Source organism: Blennius ocellaris, assembly GCF_963422515.1.
Source record: "Blennius ocellaris genome assembly, contig: SCAFFOLD_257, whole genome shotgun sequence".
Classification (NCBI taxonomy): domain Eukaryota; kingdom Metazoa; phylum Chordata; class Actinopteri; order Blenniiformes; family Blenniidae; genus Blennius; species Blennius ocellaris.
This window is the reverse complement of record NW_027662057.1, coordinates 15,001-27,933: the sequence shown is the minus strand read 5'-3', so window position 1 is coordinate 27,933 and position 12,933 is coordinate 15,001. Positions and strand designations below refer to the sequence as shown.

General features: G+C 49.5%; 1 protein-coding gene across 1 annotated transcript; it reads right to left on the bottom strand.

Moving 5' to 3' along the window:
• Nucleotides 1–518: 518 nt before the first annotated feature.
• Nucleotides 519–6,714, bottom strand: cyp26c1 (cytochrome P450, family 26, subfamily C, polypeptide 1; the record flags this gene model as incomplete). The annotated part of the gene is made up of 6 exons (XM_080521842.1): nucleotides 6,469–6,714; nucleotides 4,850–5,074; nucleotides 4,457–4,732; nucleotides 4,190–4,348; nucleotides 1,682–2,047; nucleotides 519–875 (listed from the first exon to the last, which is right to left on the bottom strand). The coding sequence occupies exons 1-6, from the start codon at nucleotides 6,664–6,666 to the stop codon at nucleotides 519–521; spliced, it is 1,581 nt and encodes a 526-aa protein (XP_080377968.1). The 5' UTR covers nucleotides 6,667–6,714.
• Between the last annotated feature and the right edge of the window lie 6,219 nt (nucleotides 6,715–12,933).

The window sequence follows — 12,933 nt, the reverse complement described above, 5'->3', positions numbered from 1 at the left end:
ATTAAGAGGTGGTAATTTGACACCAGCTTCACGGTCGCTGCCTCCTGCTGTAGCGAAGGGGTGGGGCTGAAACTGAAGTTTCTCGTCTCGCACATGAAAATACCCTCGTTCTGACATCGGGGCCCCCGGGGACACAGGAGACGGCGGCGTGCGAAGAAGCAGAGACGTCCAGGCGTCCGTCCAGACGTCCGTCCAGGAGTTTGTCCAGGAGTTTGTCCTGGCGTCCATCCAGGCATCCGTCCAGGAGTCCGTCCAGGCGTCCGTCCAGGCGTCCGTCCAGACGTCCGTCCAGGCGTCCGTCCAGGAGTCCGTCCAGGAGTCCCTCCAGGCGTCCGTCCAGACGTCCGTCCAGGCGTTCGCCTGCTTGTCCCAGATCCGTCAATAAGTTAAAAAGCAGGAAGTGTCCCCTCGGCCCTCTGAGAGGACGAAGTGCTGTGAAACACACTGAGCCTGATCTGTCCGGACGCCCCCCCCCCACCCCCCCGTCCCCGTCCCGCCCCCCCCCAACCCGCCCGCCGTCAGTCGGGTGTCTGCAGCGGGCGGCGGTAGCAGAAGTGGACGTGCAGTCCGTTGACCGGGTGGACGATGGGGACGGTCTGCATCTCGGGGAAGCCGTCGGTGGCCAGGGTCCAGGAGCAGGTCCCGATCAGCTCCACCGCCAGAGTCTTCAGGACCACCTGGGCCAGCTCCTTGCCCACGCAGCTGCGCACGCCGCCGCCGAACGGCACGTAGCTGAACCGCGACGAGCGGCCCTCCTCCCGGTCCGGCCCGAAGCGGTCCGGGTCGAACTGCTCCGGGCTCCGGAAGGCCGCCGCCGTCTCGTGGGTGTCCCGGATGCTGTACATGACGCTCCAACCCTTCGGGATCTGGTAGCCCTGCAGAGACCAGCATGGAGATGGTTAGGGTTTCTGGGGACGCACCGGTACCAGCACCGGTACCAGGTATCAGTACCAGCACCGGTACCAGCACCGGTACTAGCACGGGTACCAGCATCGGTACGAGCATCAGTACGAGCATCAGTACCATCACTGGTACCAGCATCAGTACGAGCATTAGTACCAGCATCAGTACCATCACCGGTACCATCATCAGTACCAGCACTTGTACCAGCACTGGTACCAGCACCGGTACCAGGTATCGGTACAATACTGCACATGGTACTTGTAAAAAAGCTCTGCGCTATGCTACTGTAGTAGGGACGGGTATCGAATTCCATTGTTTTATAGGTACGACCGAATTCTGTCAGTACCACCGAGTATCGAGTGACGTGAAATCAAGGTGTGCCAGTTTTTTGGTACTTTTCCAAACGTGATGCAGATTATGTTCGCTCTAGGATTTGTGTACTGCAAGGCCAGCGGCGGGAATACTTGTCATTATGGTGAGTGTCAAAATAAAAGTACCAAGTTGGATTGTTGTTACGTTGACTGAACTGGGAGTCGTGACCCCCTGGAGGTTCTGATGGGTTCTACTGAGCAACCACTGCATTCTACCAACCTGGTGACCAGTTTTAAAAAGAGGTTTTACCACGGAGACCCAATGTTAGACGGACCGGCGCCGGTCCGGTGAGGTCGAGTTTTAGACGGACCGGCGCCGGTCCGGTGAGGTCGAGTTTTAGACGGACCGGCGCTGGTCCGGTGAGGCTCAGAGTTTTGGACGGTCTGGTGCAGACGGTTAGACTCACGTCGAGCTCGAAGGTCTGCAGGGCGGTGCGGTAGCCGCCGGACACCGGCGGCAGGAAGCGCAGCACCTCCTTCACCAGGCAGTCCAGGTACCGGAGCCGGCCCAGCTGCTCCAGGCTCAGGACCGGGACCCGGGACCGGGAGCGGGGGGCTCGGGGACCCTCCCCCTCCCCCTCCCCCTCCTCCGTCTCCGTCTCCGTCTCCGTCTCCATGGCGACGTATCTGGCGTCGCCGCCCAGGTCCTCGGCCTGCAGCTCGGCGCGGGCGCGCTGCACGACGGCCGGGTGGCGCAGCAGCTGCAGCACCAGGGAGGTGGAGGCGCTGGCGGTGGTGGAGTGGGCGGCAAAGATCAGCTCCACCGCCGTCTCCTGCAGGACCACATGGTGCACCGTCAGGTCCTGTCCTCCGTCACTTCCTCTCCTCCGTCACTTCCTCTCCTCCTCCGTCACTTCCTCCTCCTCTGTCATTTCCTCTCCTCCGTCACTTCCTCCTCCTCCATCACTTCCTCCTCGTCTGTCACTTCCTCTCCTCCGTCACTTCCTCCTCTGTCACTTCCTCCTCCGTCACTTCCTCTCCTCCGTCACCTCCACTTCCTCCGTCACTTCCTCCTCCTCTGTCACTTCCTCTCCTCCGTCACTTCCTCTCCTCCTCCGTCACTTCCTCCTCCTCTGTCATTTCCTCTCCTCCGTCACTTCCTCCTCCTCCATCACTTCCTCCTCGTCTGTCACTTCCTCTCCTCCATCACTTCCTCCTCTGTCACTTCTTCCTCCGTCACTTCCTCTCCTCCGTCACCTCCACTTCCTCCGTCACTTCCTCCTTCTCCGTCACTTCCTCTCCTCTGTCACTTCCTCTCCTCCGTCACTTCCTCACCTCCGTCACTTCCTCCTCCTCCTCTGTCACTTCCTCCTCCGTCACTTCCTCTCCTCTGTCACTTCCTCTCCTCTGTCACTTCCTCCTCCGTCACTTCCTCTCCTCCTCCTCCTCTTTTATCAACGATCACTTCAACAATCCCACTTTTTTACCATCAACCCAAAAATCTACATTCTTTAATTTAGTTATTTATTAAATTTTGTTAAATTTTGTTTAATTTAATTTAATTTAATTTAATTTAATTTAATTTAATTTAATTTAATTTAATTTAATTTAATTTAATTTAATTGTGTTTAATTTTGTCTTTTTATTTTATTTAATTTTTTTTACTTTACTAAAAATGTTTATAATAATAATAATTGACTGAATAATTCTAATCAACATTTTGACTTTACTTTACTTCACATTAACACTTTTTCTTCAACAGATTCAGTTTTTATTCTAATATTTTGACTTTTCTTCTGAAAACATTATGATGTTTTGCTTAAGTTCATATTTGAAACATCAGAACTGGACAATTTGCCATTTTGACGTTATTTTATTAATAATAATAATAATGCACTGGTTTTAAAAAGCGCTTTTTTCGGTAGTCAAAGACGCTTTTTAATCTTGTCTTTCCATCTCTGACTGAAGAATTTCGCTTTTGAAGCTTTTGAAGCTTTTAAAGCTTTTGAAGATTTTGAAGCTTTTAAAGCTTTTGAAGCTTTTGAAGCTTTTTAAGCCTTTTAAGCTTTTGAAGATTTTGAAGATTTTGAAGCTTTTGAAGCCTTTTAAAGATTTTGAAGATTTTGAAGCTTTTGAAGCTTTTAAAGATTTTGAAGCTTTTAAAGCTTTTGAAGCTTTTTAAGCTTTTTAAGCCTTTTAAGCTTTTGAAGATTTTGAAGATTTTGAAGCTTTTGAAGCCTTTTAAGATTTTGAAGCTTTTGAAGCTTTTGAAGCCTTTTAAGCTTTTGAAGATTTTGAAGCTTTTGAAGCCTTTTAAGATTTTGAAGCTTTTGAAGATTTTGAAGCTTTTGAAGCCTTTTAAGATTTTGAAGCTTTTGAAACTTTTTAAGCCTTTTAAGCTTTTGAAGATTTGAAGCTTTTGAAGCTTTTGAAGCCTTTGAAGCTTTTGAAGCTTTTTAAGCTTTTTAAGCCTTTTTAGCTTTTTAAGCTTTTGAAGATTTTGAAGCTTTTTAAGCTTTCAAAGTTTTTTCAGATTTTTAAGCTTTTGAAGCTTTTTAAGCTTTTTAAGCCTTTTAAGCTTTTGAAGCTTTTGAAGCTTTTTAAGGCTTTTAAGCTTTTGAAGCTTTTGAAGCTTTTTAAGGTTTTGAAGCTTATGAAGCTTTGTAAGATTTTGAAGCTTTTTAAGCTTTTTAAGCCTTTTAAGCTTTCAAAGCTTTTGAAGTTTTTTCAGATTTTTAAGCTTTTGAAGCTTTTTAAGCCTTTTAAGCTTTTGAAGCTTTTGAAGCTTTTTAAGGCTTTTAAGCTTTTGAAGCTTTTGAAGCTTTTTAAGGTTTTGAAGCTTTTGAAGCTTTGTAAGATTTTGAAACTTTTGAAGCTTTTTAAGCTTTTGAAGCTTTTCCAGCGGAACGGCTCCAGGTTTATTCTGTTGGCGGCGGTACTGGTACTGGTGCTGGTACTGGTACTGGTACTGGTACCTTGAGCTCCTGGAGGCTGAGCTGCTGGTCGTGCTCCTTGGCGCTGGACAGCAGGTAGTCGAAGGCGTCCTGGAACTCTCCGTCCCCCTGCTGGCGCTCCATCTTCTCCTGGATGATCTTCTCCATGTTGGCGTGCAGGATCTCTCTGGCCTTGATGCCCTGGAAGGACACATCCTGTTGGGAACGGCCGACCGCAGGGACACGCCCCCGAAGGGACACGCCCCCGCAGGGACACGCCCCTCCGTTGGCGTCCCGGCGCCACCTCACCTTCCGCAGGCCGCTGAACGGGGCGTCGACGGGCAGCGAGAAGAGGTTGTTCATCAGCTGCTCGAAGACGGCGGCCAGGTAGACGAGGCGCCGCTCCTCCAGACGCAGGCCCAGCAGGACGCCCACCGCCACGCGGAAGGTGAGCGAGCGGGTGGCGGCATACACCTCCACGGTGCCCGGCTCCGAGCACCACTTGGCGATTTCGGCCTTGACCACATCCTGCAGCCGCGGCAGGTAGGACTCCAGGGCGCCGCGGCCGAACACCCGGGCCAGGACCTGACGGGGCGAGAAGCAAAGACGTGGTGGGAGGTGACGACCCGCGGCGCCAAACGCCTCCCAGGGAACGGTGACCCGGTGGCGCCCCCCGGTGGAGCCCCCCCGGTTGAGCCCTACCTTCCTCTTGGCCCGGTGCAGGTCCCCGGTGGAGTTGACCAGGGTGTTGGGCCCCAGGATGATGCGGGTGCTCTGGGGCCACTGGGTGCTCACCAGGCTGTGCTCGCCCAGCAGGATCTTGCGGATGTTGTCGGCGCCCGTCACCCTGACGACGGGCTTCCCCAGGAGGTGTGTCTTAAACACGTTGCCGTGGCGCTCCCGGCGCGACACGTGGAAGTTGGAGCCCTGCAGAGCGGACGTCGTTACGACTCCAGGAGCTGGATTATCTTTCATTTAATGTCTGGTTACAGCCAACGAGCACTCTGGATTAGAGAGCACCTTCCTCCTCTAACATCAGATTATAGAGCATCTTCCTCCTCTAATCCAGATTATAGAGCATCTTCCTCCTCTAACATCAGATTATGGAGCATATCCCCCCTCTAATCAGATTATAGAGCATCTTCCTCCTCTAACATCAGATAATGGAGCTTCTTCCTCCTCTAATCCAGATTATAGAGCATCTTCCTCCCCTAACACCAGATTATAGAGCATCTCCCTCCTCTATCACCAGATTATAGAGCAGCTTCCTCCTCTAATCCAGATTATAGAGCAGCTTCCTCCTCTAATCCAGATTATAGAGCAGCTTCCTCCTCTAATCCAGATTATAGAGCATCTCTCTTTCTCACCAAATCATTAAGTGTTTTAGAAAACAAAAACAAAACACAATAACACCTATTTAGTTTTGTTTTTAGAATCAATTAAAACCCTCTAGTAGCTGTAATGTTTGGATAACAATCTCTGTGTGTGTGTGTGTGTGTGTGTGTGTGTGTGTGTGTGTGTGTGTGTGTGTGTGTGTGTGTGTGTGTTGTGTGTGTGTGTGTGTGTGTGTGTGTGTGTGTGTGTGTGTGTGTGTGTGTGTGTGTGTGTGTGTGTGTGTGTGTGTGTGTCACGTGCAGACAGAAAGTGAAAAAGATGTGAATAATAAATAAAAAACAATGGAGAGAAAACAGACTAATTTCAAAGTGTTGCTCTAAAACCTTTTTACTGTATTCTGTCAATAAAATACAGAGAGAGAGAGAGAGAGACAGAGAGAGAGAGAGACAGACAGAGAGAGAGAGAGACAGAGAGACAGACAGAGAGAGAGAGAGAGACAGACAGACAGACAGACAGACAGACAGACAGACAGACAGACGAGAGAGAGAGAGAGAGAGAGAGAGAGAGAGGAGAGAGAGAGAGAGAGAGAGAGAGAGAGAGACAGACAGACAGACAGACAGACAGAGAGAGAGAGAGAGAGACAGAGAGAGAGAGAGAGAGACAGACAGACAGACAGACAGAGAGAGAGAGAGAGAGAGAGAGAGAGAGAGAGAGAGAGAGAGAGAGAGAGAGAGAGAGAGAGAGAGAGAGAGAGAGAGAGAGAGAGAGAGAGAGAGAGAGAGACAGAGAGAGAGAGAGAGAGAGAGAGAGAGAGGACGCGCTGCAGAGGAAGCGTCTGTTCTGCGCCATCATGTCCACACACGTCGCATCAGCAGCGCAAGAATCCTCGCGCCGCGCGTCGCCGCCACACCTGACCTGCGCGTTGCCGGGAAGGCCCCGGATGACGCGGACGCTGCGGAGCGTTGAAGAAGAGTGAGGAGTCTGACCTGGAAGAGCCAGTGCAGCGTCTCCCCCAGCAGCGGCCAGCCCATGGAGCCCCCGGGCAGCGGCAGGCGGCAGCGCGGGTCCCGCGTCAGGCTCCAGCGGAGGCTCCACAGCTGGCGGGTCAGCAGCAGCAGCAGCAGCGCCGACAGGACGGAGGTGAGCGCGGCGGCCAGCGCCCCGAGGGGGGCCAGGGGGAACATCTCCGAGCCGCCCGCACCTCCTCCTCCTCCTCCTCAGCTTCTCCTCCTTTATTCTCTCGCTCCCGTCACGTCTGGAACAGAAAACTGGTTTCGTTTTTCCGTTCCTTCGCACTATTTGTGTTTCGGTTCAACATTGACACACAAGAGTGTCGTGACACAAACCGCCTTCACGTTTAACACGTAGAAACACGTGCGAGTGACCGACAAGGTGTAGATCTGAGAATGAATTAGTATTGTTCGATTATATAATATATAATAAGATCAGAAACGTAAAGTCAAACCGAAGCCGCTCTGTGGGTTCATGTTCTTTACATAATTGGACAATAAGGATTTAAAACTGTTTCTTTCAGACTCGTATCCAGTTTTATTTTCTTTAATCAAATGTTCCCTTTAAATGATTCCGGATCTCCGCATTCACACCAGATCCGGATTCACACCGGTTCTGGATTCACACCGGTTCCGGATTCACACCGGTTCCGGATTCACACCAGTTCCGGATTCACACCTGTTCCGGATTCACACCGGTTCCGGATTCACACCGGTTCCGGATTCACACCAGTTCCGGATTCACACCACTTCTGGATTCACACCGGTTCCGGATTCACACCGGTTCCGGATTCACACCGGTTCCGGATTCACACCAGTTCTGGATTCACACCGGTTCCGGATTCACACCGGTTCCGGATTCACACCGGTTCCGGATTCACACCAGTTCTGGATTCACACCGGTTCCGGATTCACACCGGTTCCCGGTGGTTCCGCCTCACGAGACCTGGAAACGTTCCAATGTCGAGGAAACAAAACGCGTCTGGTTGCGTTCATTTGAAAGAAAATTGTAACTAAAGTCTGAAATGAAGCACCGAGAAGCTGCTTGTTTGTTTGTTTGTTTGTTTGTTTGTTTGTTTGTTTGTTTGTTTGTTTGTTTGTTTGCACGTCACGTGACCGGATGTGAGGCCCCGCGGTGAGACGAGGTTTGCAGGTCGCGGGACGTTTGGACGTTTAAACCACGACTAATGAGATATTATTGGATGGCCGGTGGGCGTGGCCAGCGGAGGCTCGGTCACGTGACGTGAACTCATCCGCCGATTAAACGCCTTTACGGCGTGATGACGGTCATTACGGTGAGCATTCACACACTGTGAATGCTCACCTCCGCCAACACTTGGGCTTTTTTTTTTTTTTTTTTTTTTAAACTTCCTCACTGGAAGCTGCACTTTTGTTTTGTTTTATTTTGTTTTGTTTTATTTAGTTTAGTTTAGTTTAGTTTAGTTTGTTTTGTTTTGTTTTGTTTTGTTTTGTTTGTTTGTTTGTTTTGTTTTGTTTGTTTGTTTGTTTTGTTTTGTTTTGTTTTGTTTACATTGCGGATCCCGGGATTCTTCCGACCGTCACGTGAAGGAGAGAAAAACCTTCCCGGGTGTTTTTGCCTGATTACAATTTGTCTGTCATCAGATGTGGCGCATGCGCAGTTCCCTCTGAGGGGCTGCGATCAATGTGGTTTGGGCTCTTCTCACTGTGGACGGTCGCGGGTCACTCTGCCCTCCGCGCGGACTGACAGGCGGCGTCCGCGCGTCTTTCATCGTGACTGCGCCGCCCGCCGATTCCAACACTGGGCCACCGGGAGCCGCGGAGGACGGGACCGGGACGGGACCGGGACGGGACCGGGACGGCACCGGGCCTGAGAGTAGACGCCTCGAGCCGCGCGGCTCCAGACGTCCCTCTGCGGGTCTCGCGCGCTGCTCCGGTGCTTCACGACTCCACGCGGACAGAAGTGCAACAAACATGTTGCTCAAAAGCGCGACTTGCATCACGCGCGAATTTCGTTACACGTGCGCGCGCACAACTCACATCTCCCACGCGCGTTTACGAGCCGCGTTCCGGTGCGCGCGTGAATCTTTGCGCATAGTCGCACACAGAATTTAAAGTAGAGCCCGTAGGTGCGCGCGCGCGCGCACACGTGCACGGAGTTTGTTGGAATCTGCAAACACACACACATACAAATAGAAGAGAATGGAAATAGTTTAAACCTGATATGAACCTGAGCGCACGAACCCTGAGGAACAGTTTCTTTTCCTAACGCGCGCACACACACACACACACACACACACACACACACACACACACACACACACACACACACACACACACACACACACACACACACACACAGGTCCAGTTATTTCGGTCTGAGCCCCGCAAACCCTCCTGGGTGCGGATGGATGCGCCTCGGACCGGGTCTTGGACCGGGTCTTGGACCGGGTCTCCGGGTGAGGTGCAGCAGAAACGCGCTCCGTCAGGACCCCCGCCCCCCCCCCCCCCCCCCCCCCCCCCCCCCCTTCACTCCGCTCCGCTGCTCCTTCAAAATGAGGAGTAGCTGTCAACTATTCCAAATAGTTTTACAGGTTTGCGTGCGCCGGCTTGTCTATTAGGTTATGCGCCTTTATAGGTACAGTTCAGGGGGCTACCCCCCCCCCCCCCCCCCCCCCCCCTCCCCGGGCGGCCCGGGCTTTATAGAGCAGTGGCAATAAATCAGGTTTGAACAGAAAAAAAAAAGAGTGAAAAGAAGAAGAAAGAGTGGATCCAGAGGGATTAACAGGCGGTGGATCAACTCGAGGAAGCGACGCGCAATTTACTTTTTACTTTTTTAGCTGGAACATAAAACAGGAGGATTTACTGCGTTCACGCATTTGTGGGGGAAATAGATCAATAGATAAATGAGTAGAGGCAGACTCACTCACCTCCGGCTCCTCGGAGGACGAACCCGTGAAGGAAAAGTCGGTGAGGCGGACTTTTTTCTTTTCGGGGACTTTTCCCTCCTGCACTGCGGCGCTGCGGCGCGGCGCGGCGGCGCGGGGGGCTTTATAGAGCCGCCGCCGCGGTCCACCTTCCCGCGGGTGACGTGGGTCTGAATATGTTAACGAGGCTCGCTCATTCACGGCGCGGGGCGCGAGACGCGTCTGTGGAGAGCCGCGGCGGAGGCGCAGCGGCGCGTCCCAGAGAGAGAGAGAGGGAGGGAGAGAGAGAGAGAGAGAGAGAGAGAGAGAGAGAGAGAGAGAGAGAGAGAGAGAGAGAGAGAGAGCGTGCACGCGGCTCTGTGCGCGCGCTCGGAGGGGACTGACTGGCAGGTAGACTGATCTTTCAGTCGGTCTGTGGTTCGACAGCGAGGAGCCACAGGACATGTTTCATTATTGTTGTTATTAGTATTATTATTAGTATTATTATTAGTATTATGATTAGTATTATTATTAGTATTATTATTAGTATTATTATTATTACAAGAATTTGTTCAATAAAACTTTAAATTCTTACAAAATCTCCATTTGATTAAAATCTCCTTTCATTCGCTTCATTTTCTTTCTTGCTGATTTTCCTTTATATATATTTTATGTTTCCAATTCCAAACAAATAGAAACATGTTCTCGGATTTCAATTCGAAATTTACTTTCGATATTTCCAATCATATTCATTTTCAAGTAATGTTTTCATTATTATGTATTGATGAGGTTAAATTCACACATTTTCAGAATTTTGATAAAAATCTGTTTTTTCCTTATTTAAAAAAAAAAAAATTCTGTGTATTTTCTATTTATTTTTTAACTTCATTTTTGCAGTATTTAATTTTTTTTTTTTTAAATATTTTAAGGCAGTGGTGCGTGGCAGTTTGTGCGTTACTGCATGTCCGTATTAATGATGTGTTTATGCATTTTGAATATGTATTTACTTTAATTATTTCAAGATTTTGTCAAAATTCTCTTTTTTTTTTTTTTTGTGATCCGTTTCGATTGATATCGATTTTATTTTCAGTTTTCTTGGTTTCAGTGAGTTTCTCACCGTTTCCGAGGCTCGTCCCTGTGAATTCCGTCATAAATGTAGAAGACGCTTTTCCCCGCATCAGACTGGTTTTAACTCCGATCTGGAATTTAAACTGTCGTTAATCCGAACCGCGCGTGACGCGCCGAATGGCGTTGTGTTAAAAAAAAAAAAAAAAAGAAAAGGAAAGAAAGAAAGAAAGAAACCTTCGGCCTGCGCCGAATTGTCCGCATCTCCTTAGACAAAGATGTTGCAGTGATTTAATTCAAACGTGTGTTTTTGAGCTCTTATTTGTTTGTGTCTCTGAGGTTTTGATTGAAGGTGAAATGTGTTTTGTTTTAAAAAGGGAAAAGGAAACGGACCAATCCGCTCTCAGCACGCGCTCCTCCGGCTGCTCCTGCGCGTTGTCTCCCGTTGGAGAATGAGAAATGTTCATTAAAACCCCCAAATGTCTCCTTTAGTCCTGTAAAACGACCCCGTGCGTTAAAAAAAATAAATTAAAAAAAACTGTTCGTTCGACTCGTTTTTCCTCTGAAAACAACAGGAACGTGTTTAAGATATAAAGTGTTTTAATGAAATAATAGGTAGGTTTACACAAGTGATGGATTTCTTCCAGAGGATCGAATCTATTGGTTCATTTTCGCGCGTTTCTTTTTCTTTTCTTTCTTCCGCCGGAGACCCAAAAGGCCCCGAGGTGTCAAAGTGCGTCTTCGGGAACCTTCACGTCTTCACACGATAATTAAAAACTTCCCCACAAAACCCTCCAGACGAATCTCCCGCGGGAATCCCCGAGTCCGCAGAATCTCCCGTTTCACGTCCAACTGCGTCTTATCGCCTCGCTTCCATCAGTCTGACGTCTGGCGCGTGAAGAAACACGAGCTGCGCCTCAGACTCGGGTTTTCTTCTGGAGGGACCGGAAAGCAGCTGCGACGCGTGTTTCACTGGCAGACTGAACATCTCACACAGTGTCTGGACATACAAATGTAGAAAAGTAGAATATTCGTTCCTGAAATGAGGAATTAAGCGATGAAGGTCACAGCAAGGAGAAGGCGGGTCTGATTCTGTCCTTTCAGGTGCAAAACAAGAAGAAGGTGGAGCTGAAGAAGGTTTGAGCTCCATCACTTCACACCAAAGTATCTTCAAGTTTCTCCATGTGGGTCAGACTGAGGCCTCCTCTGGGGGGCGCCAGAGAGCCGGCGGCCCCCGGGGGTCCCGGGAGGACTTTTCCCACTGCGACGTTCCTGCAGGAATCCCGGAACTTTGATCTCCTTAAAACACGTTTGGATTGAAAATCCCTTTGTGCTGCTGGTGAGGATCAGTCACTTTGATCCTCTATAGCATGTAGCATGTAGCATCGCCGGTGTGTGAGCCTGAAACTCTTTAGCATGTAGCATGTAGCATCGCCGGTGAGCCTGAAACTCTTTAGCATGTAGCATGTAGCATCGCCGGTGTGTGAGCCTGAAATTCTTTAGCATGTAGCATCGCCGGTGTGTGAGCCTGAAACTCTTTAGCATGTAGCATGTAGCATCGCCGGTGAGCCTGAAACTCTTTAGCATGTAGCATGTAGCATCGCCGGTGTGTGAGCCTGAAATTCTTTAGCATGTAGCATCGCCGGTGTGTGAGCCTGAAACTCTTTAGCATGTAGCATGTAGCATCGCCGGTGTGTGAGCCTGAAATTCTTTAGCATGTAGCATCGCCGGTGTGTGAGCCTGAAACTCTTTAGCATGTAGCATGTAGCATCGCCGGTGAGCCTGAAACTCTTTAACACACTTGATATTTTATCAGAACATAGTTTTCAGTCCATTTTCCTTCAGTTGTTCTCAATATTGAAGAATCTCAAACGTCCTCGTCAACTAGCGAACAACGTCACATGATACTCATCAGGTAGTATAGTCAGGTAGTATGGTCAGGTGGTACAGTCAGGTAGTACAGTCAGGTAGTATGGTCAGGTGGTATGGTCAGTATGGTCAGGTGGTACAGTCAGGTAGTACAGTCAGGTAGTACAGTCAGGTAGTATGGTCAGGTAGTACAGTCAGGTAGTATGGTCAGGTAGTATGGTCAGGTAGTACAGTCAGGTAGTATGGTCAGGTAGTATGGTCAGGTAGTACAGTCAGGTAGTATGGTCAGGTAGTACAGTCAGGTAGTATGGTCAGGTAGTACAGTCAGGTAGTATGGTCAGGTAGTATAGTCAGGGGTAGTATGGTCAGGTGGTACAGTCAGGTAGTAAGGTCAGGTGGTATGGTCAGGTGGTATGGTCAGTATGGTCAGGTGGTACAGTCAGGTAGTACAGTCAGGTAGTACAGTCAGGTAGTATAGTCAGGTAGTATGGTCAGGTAGTACAGTCAGGTAGTACAGTCAGGTAGTATGGTCAGGTGGTACAGTCAGGTAGTACAGTCAGGTAGTATGGTCAGGTAGTACAGTCAGGTAGTATGGTCAGGTAGTACAGTCAGGTAGTATGGT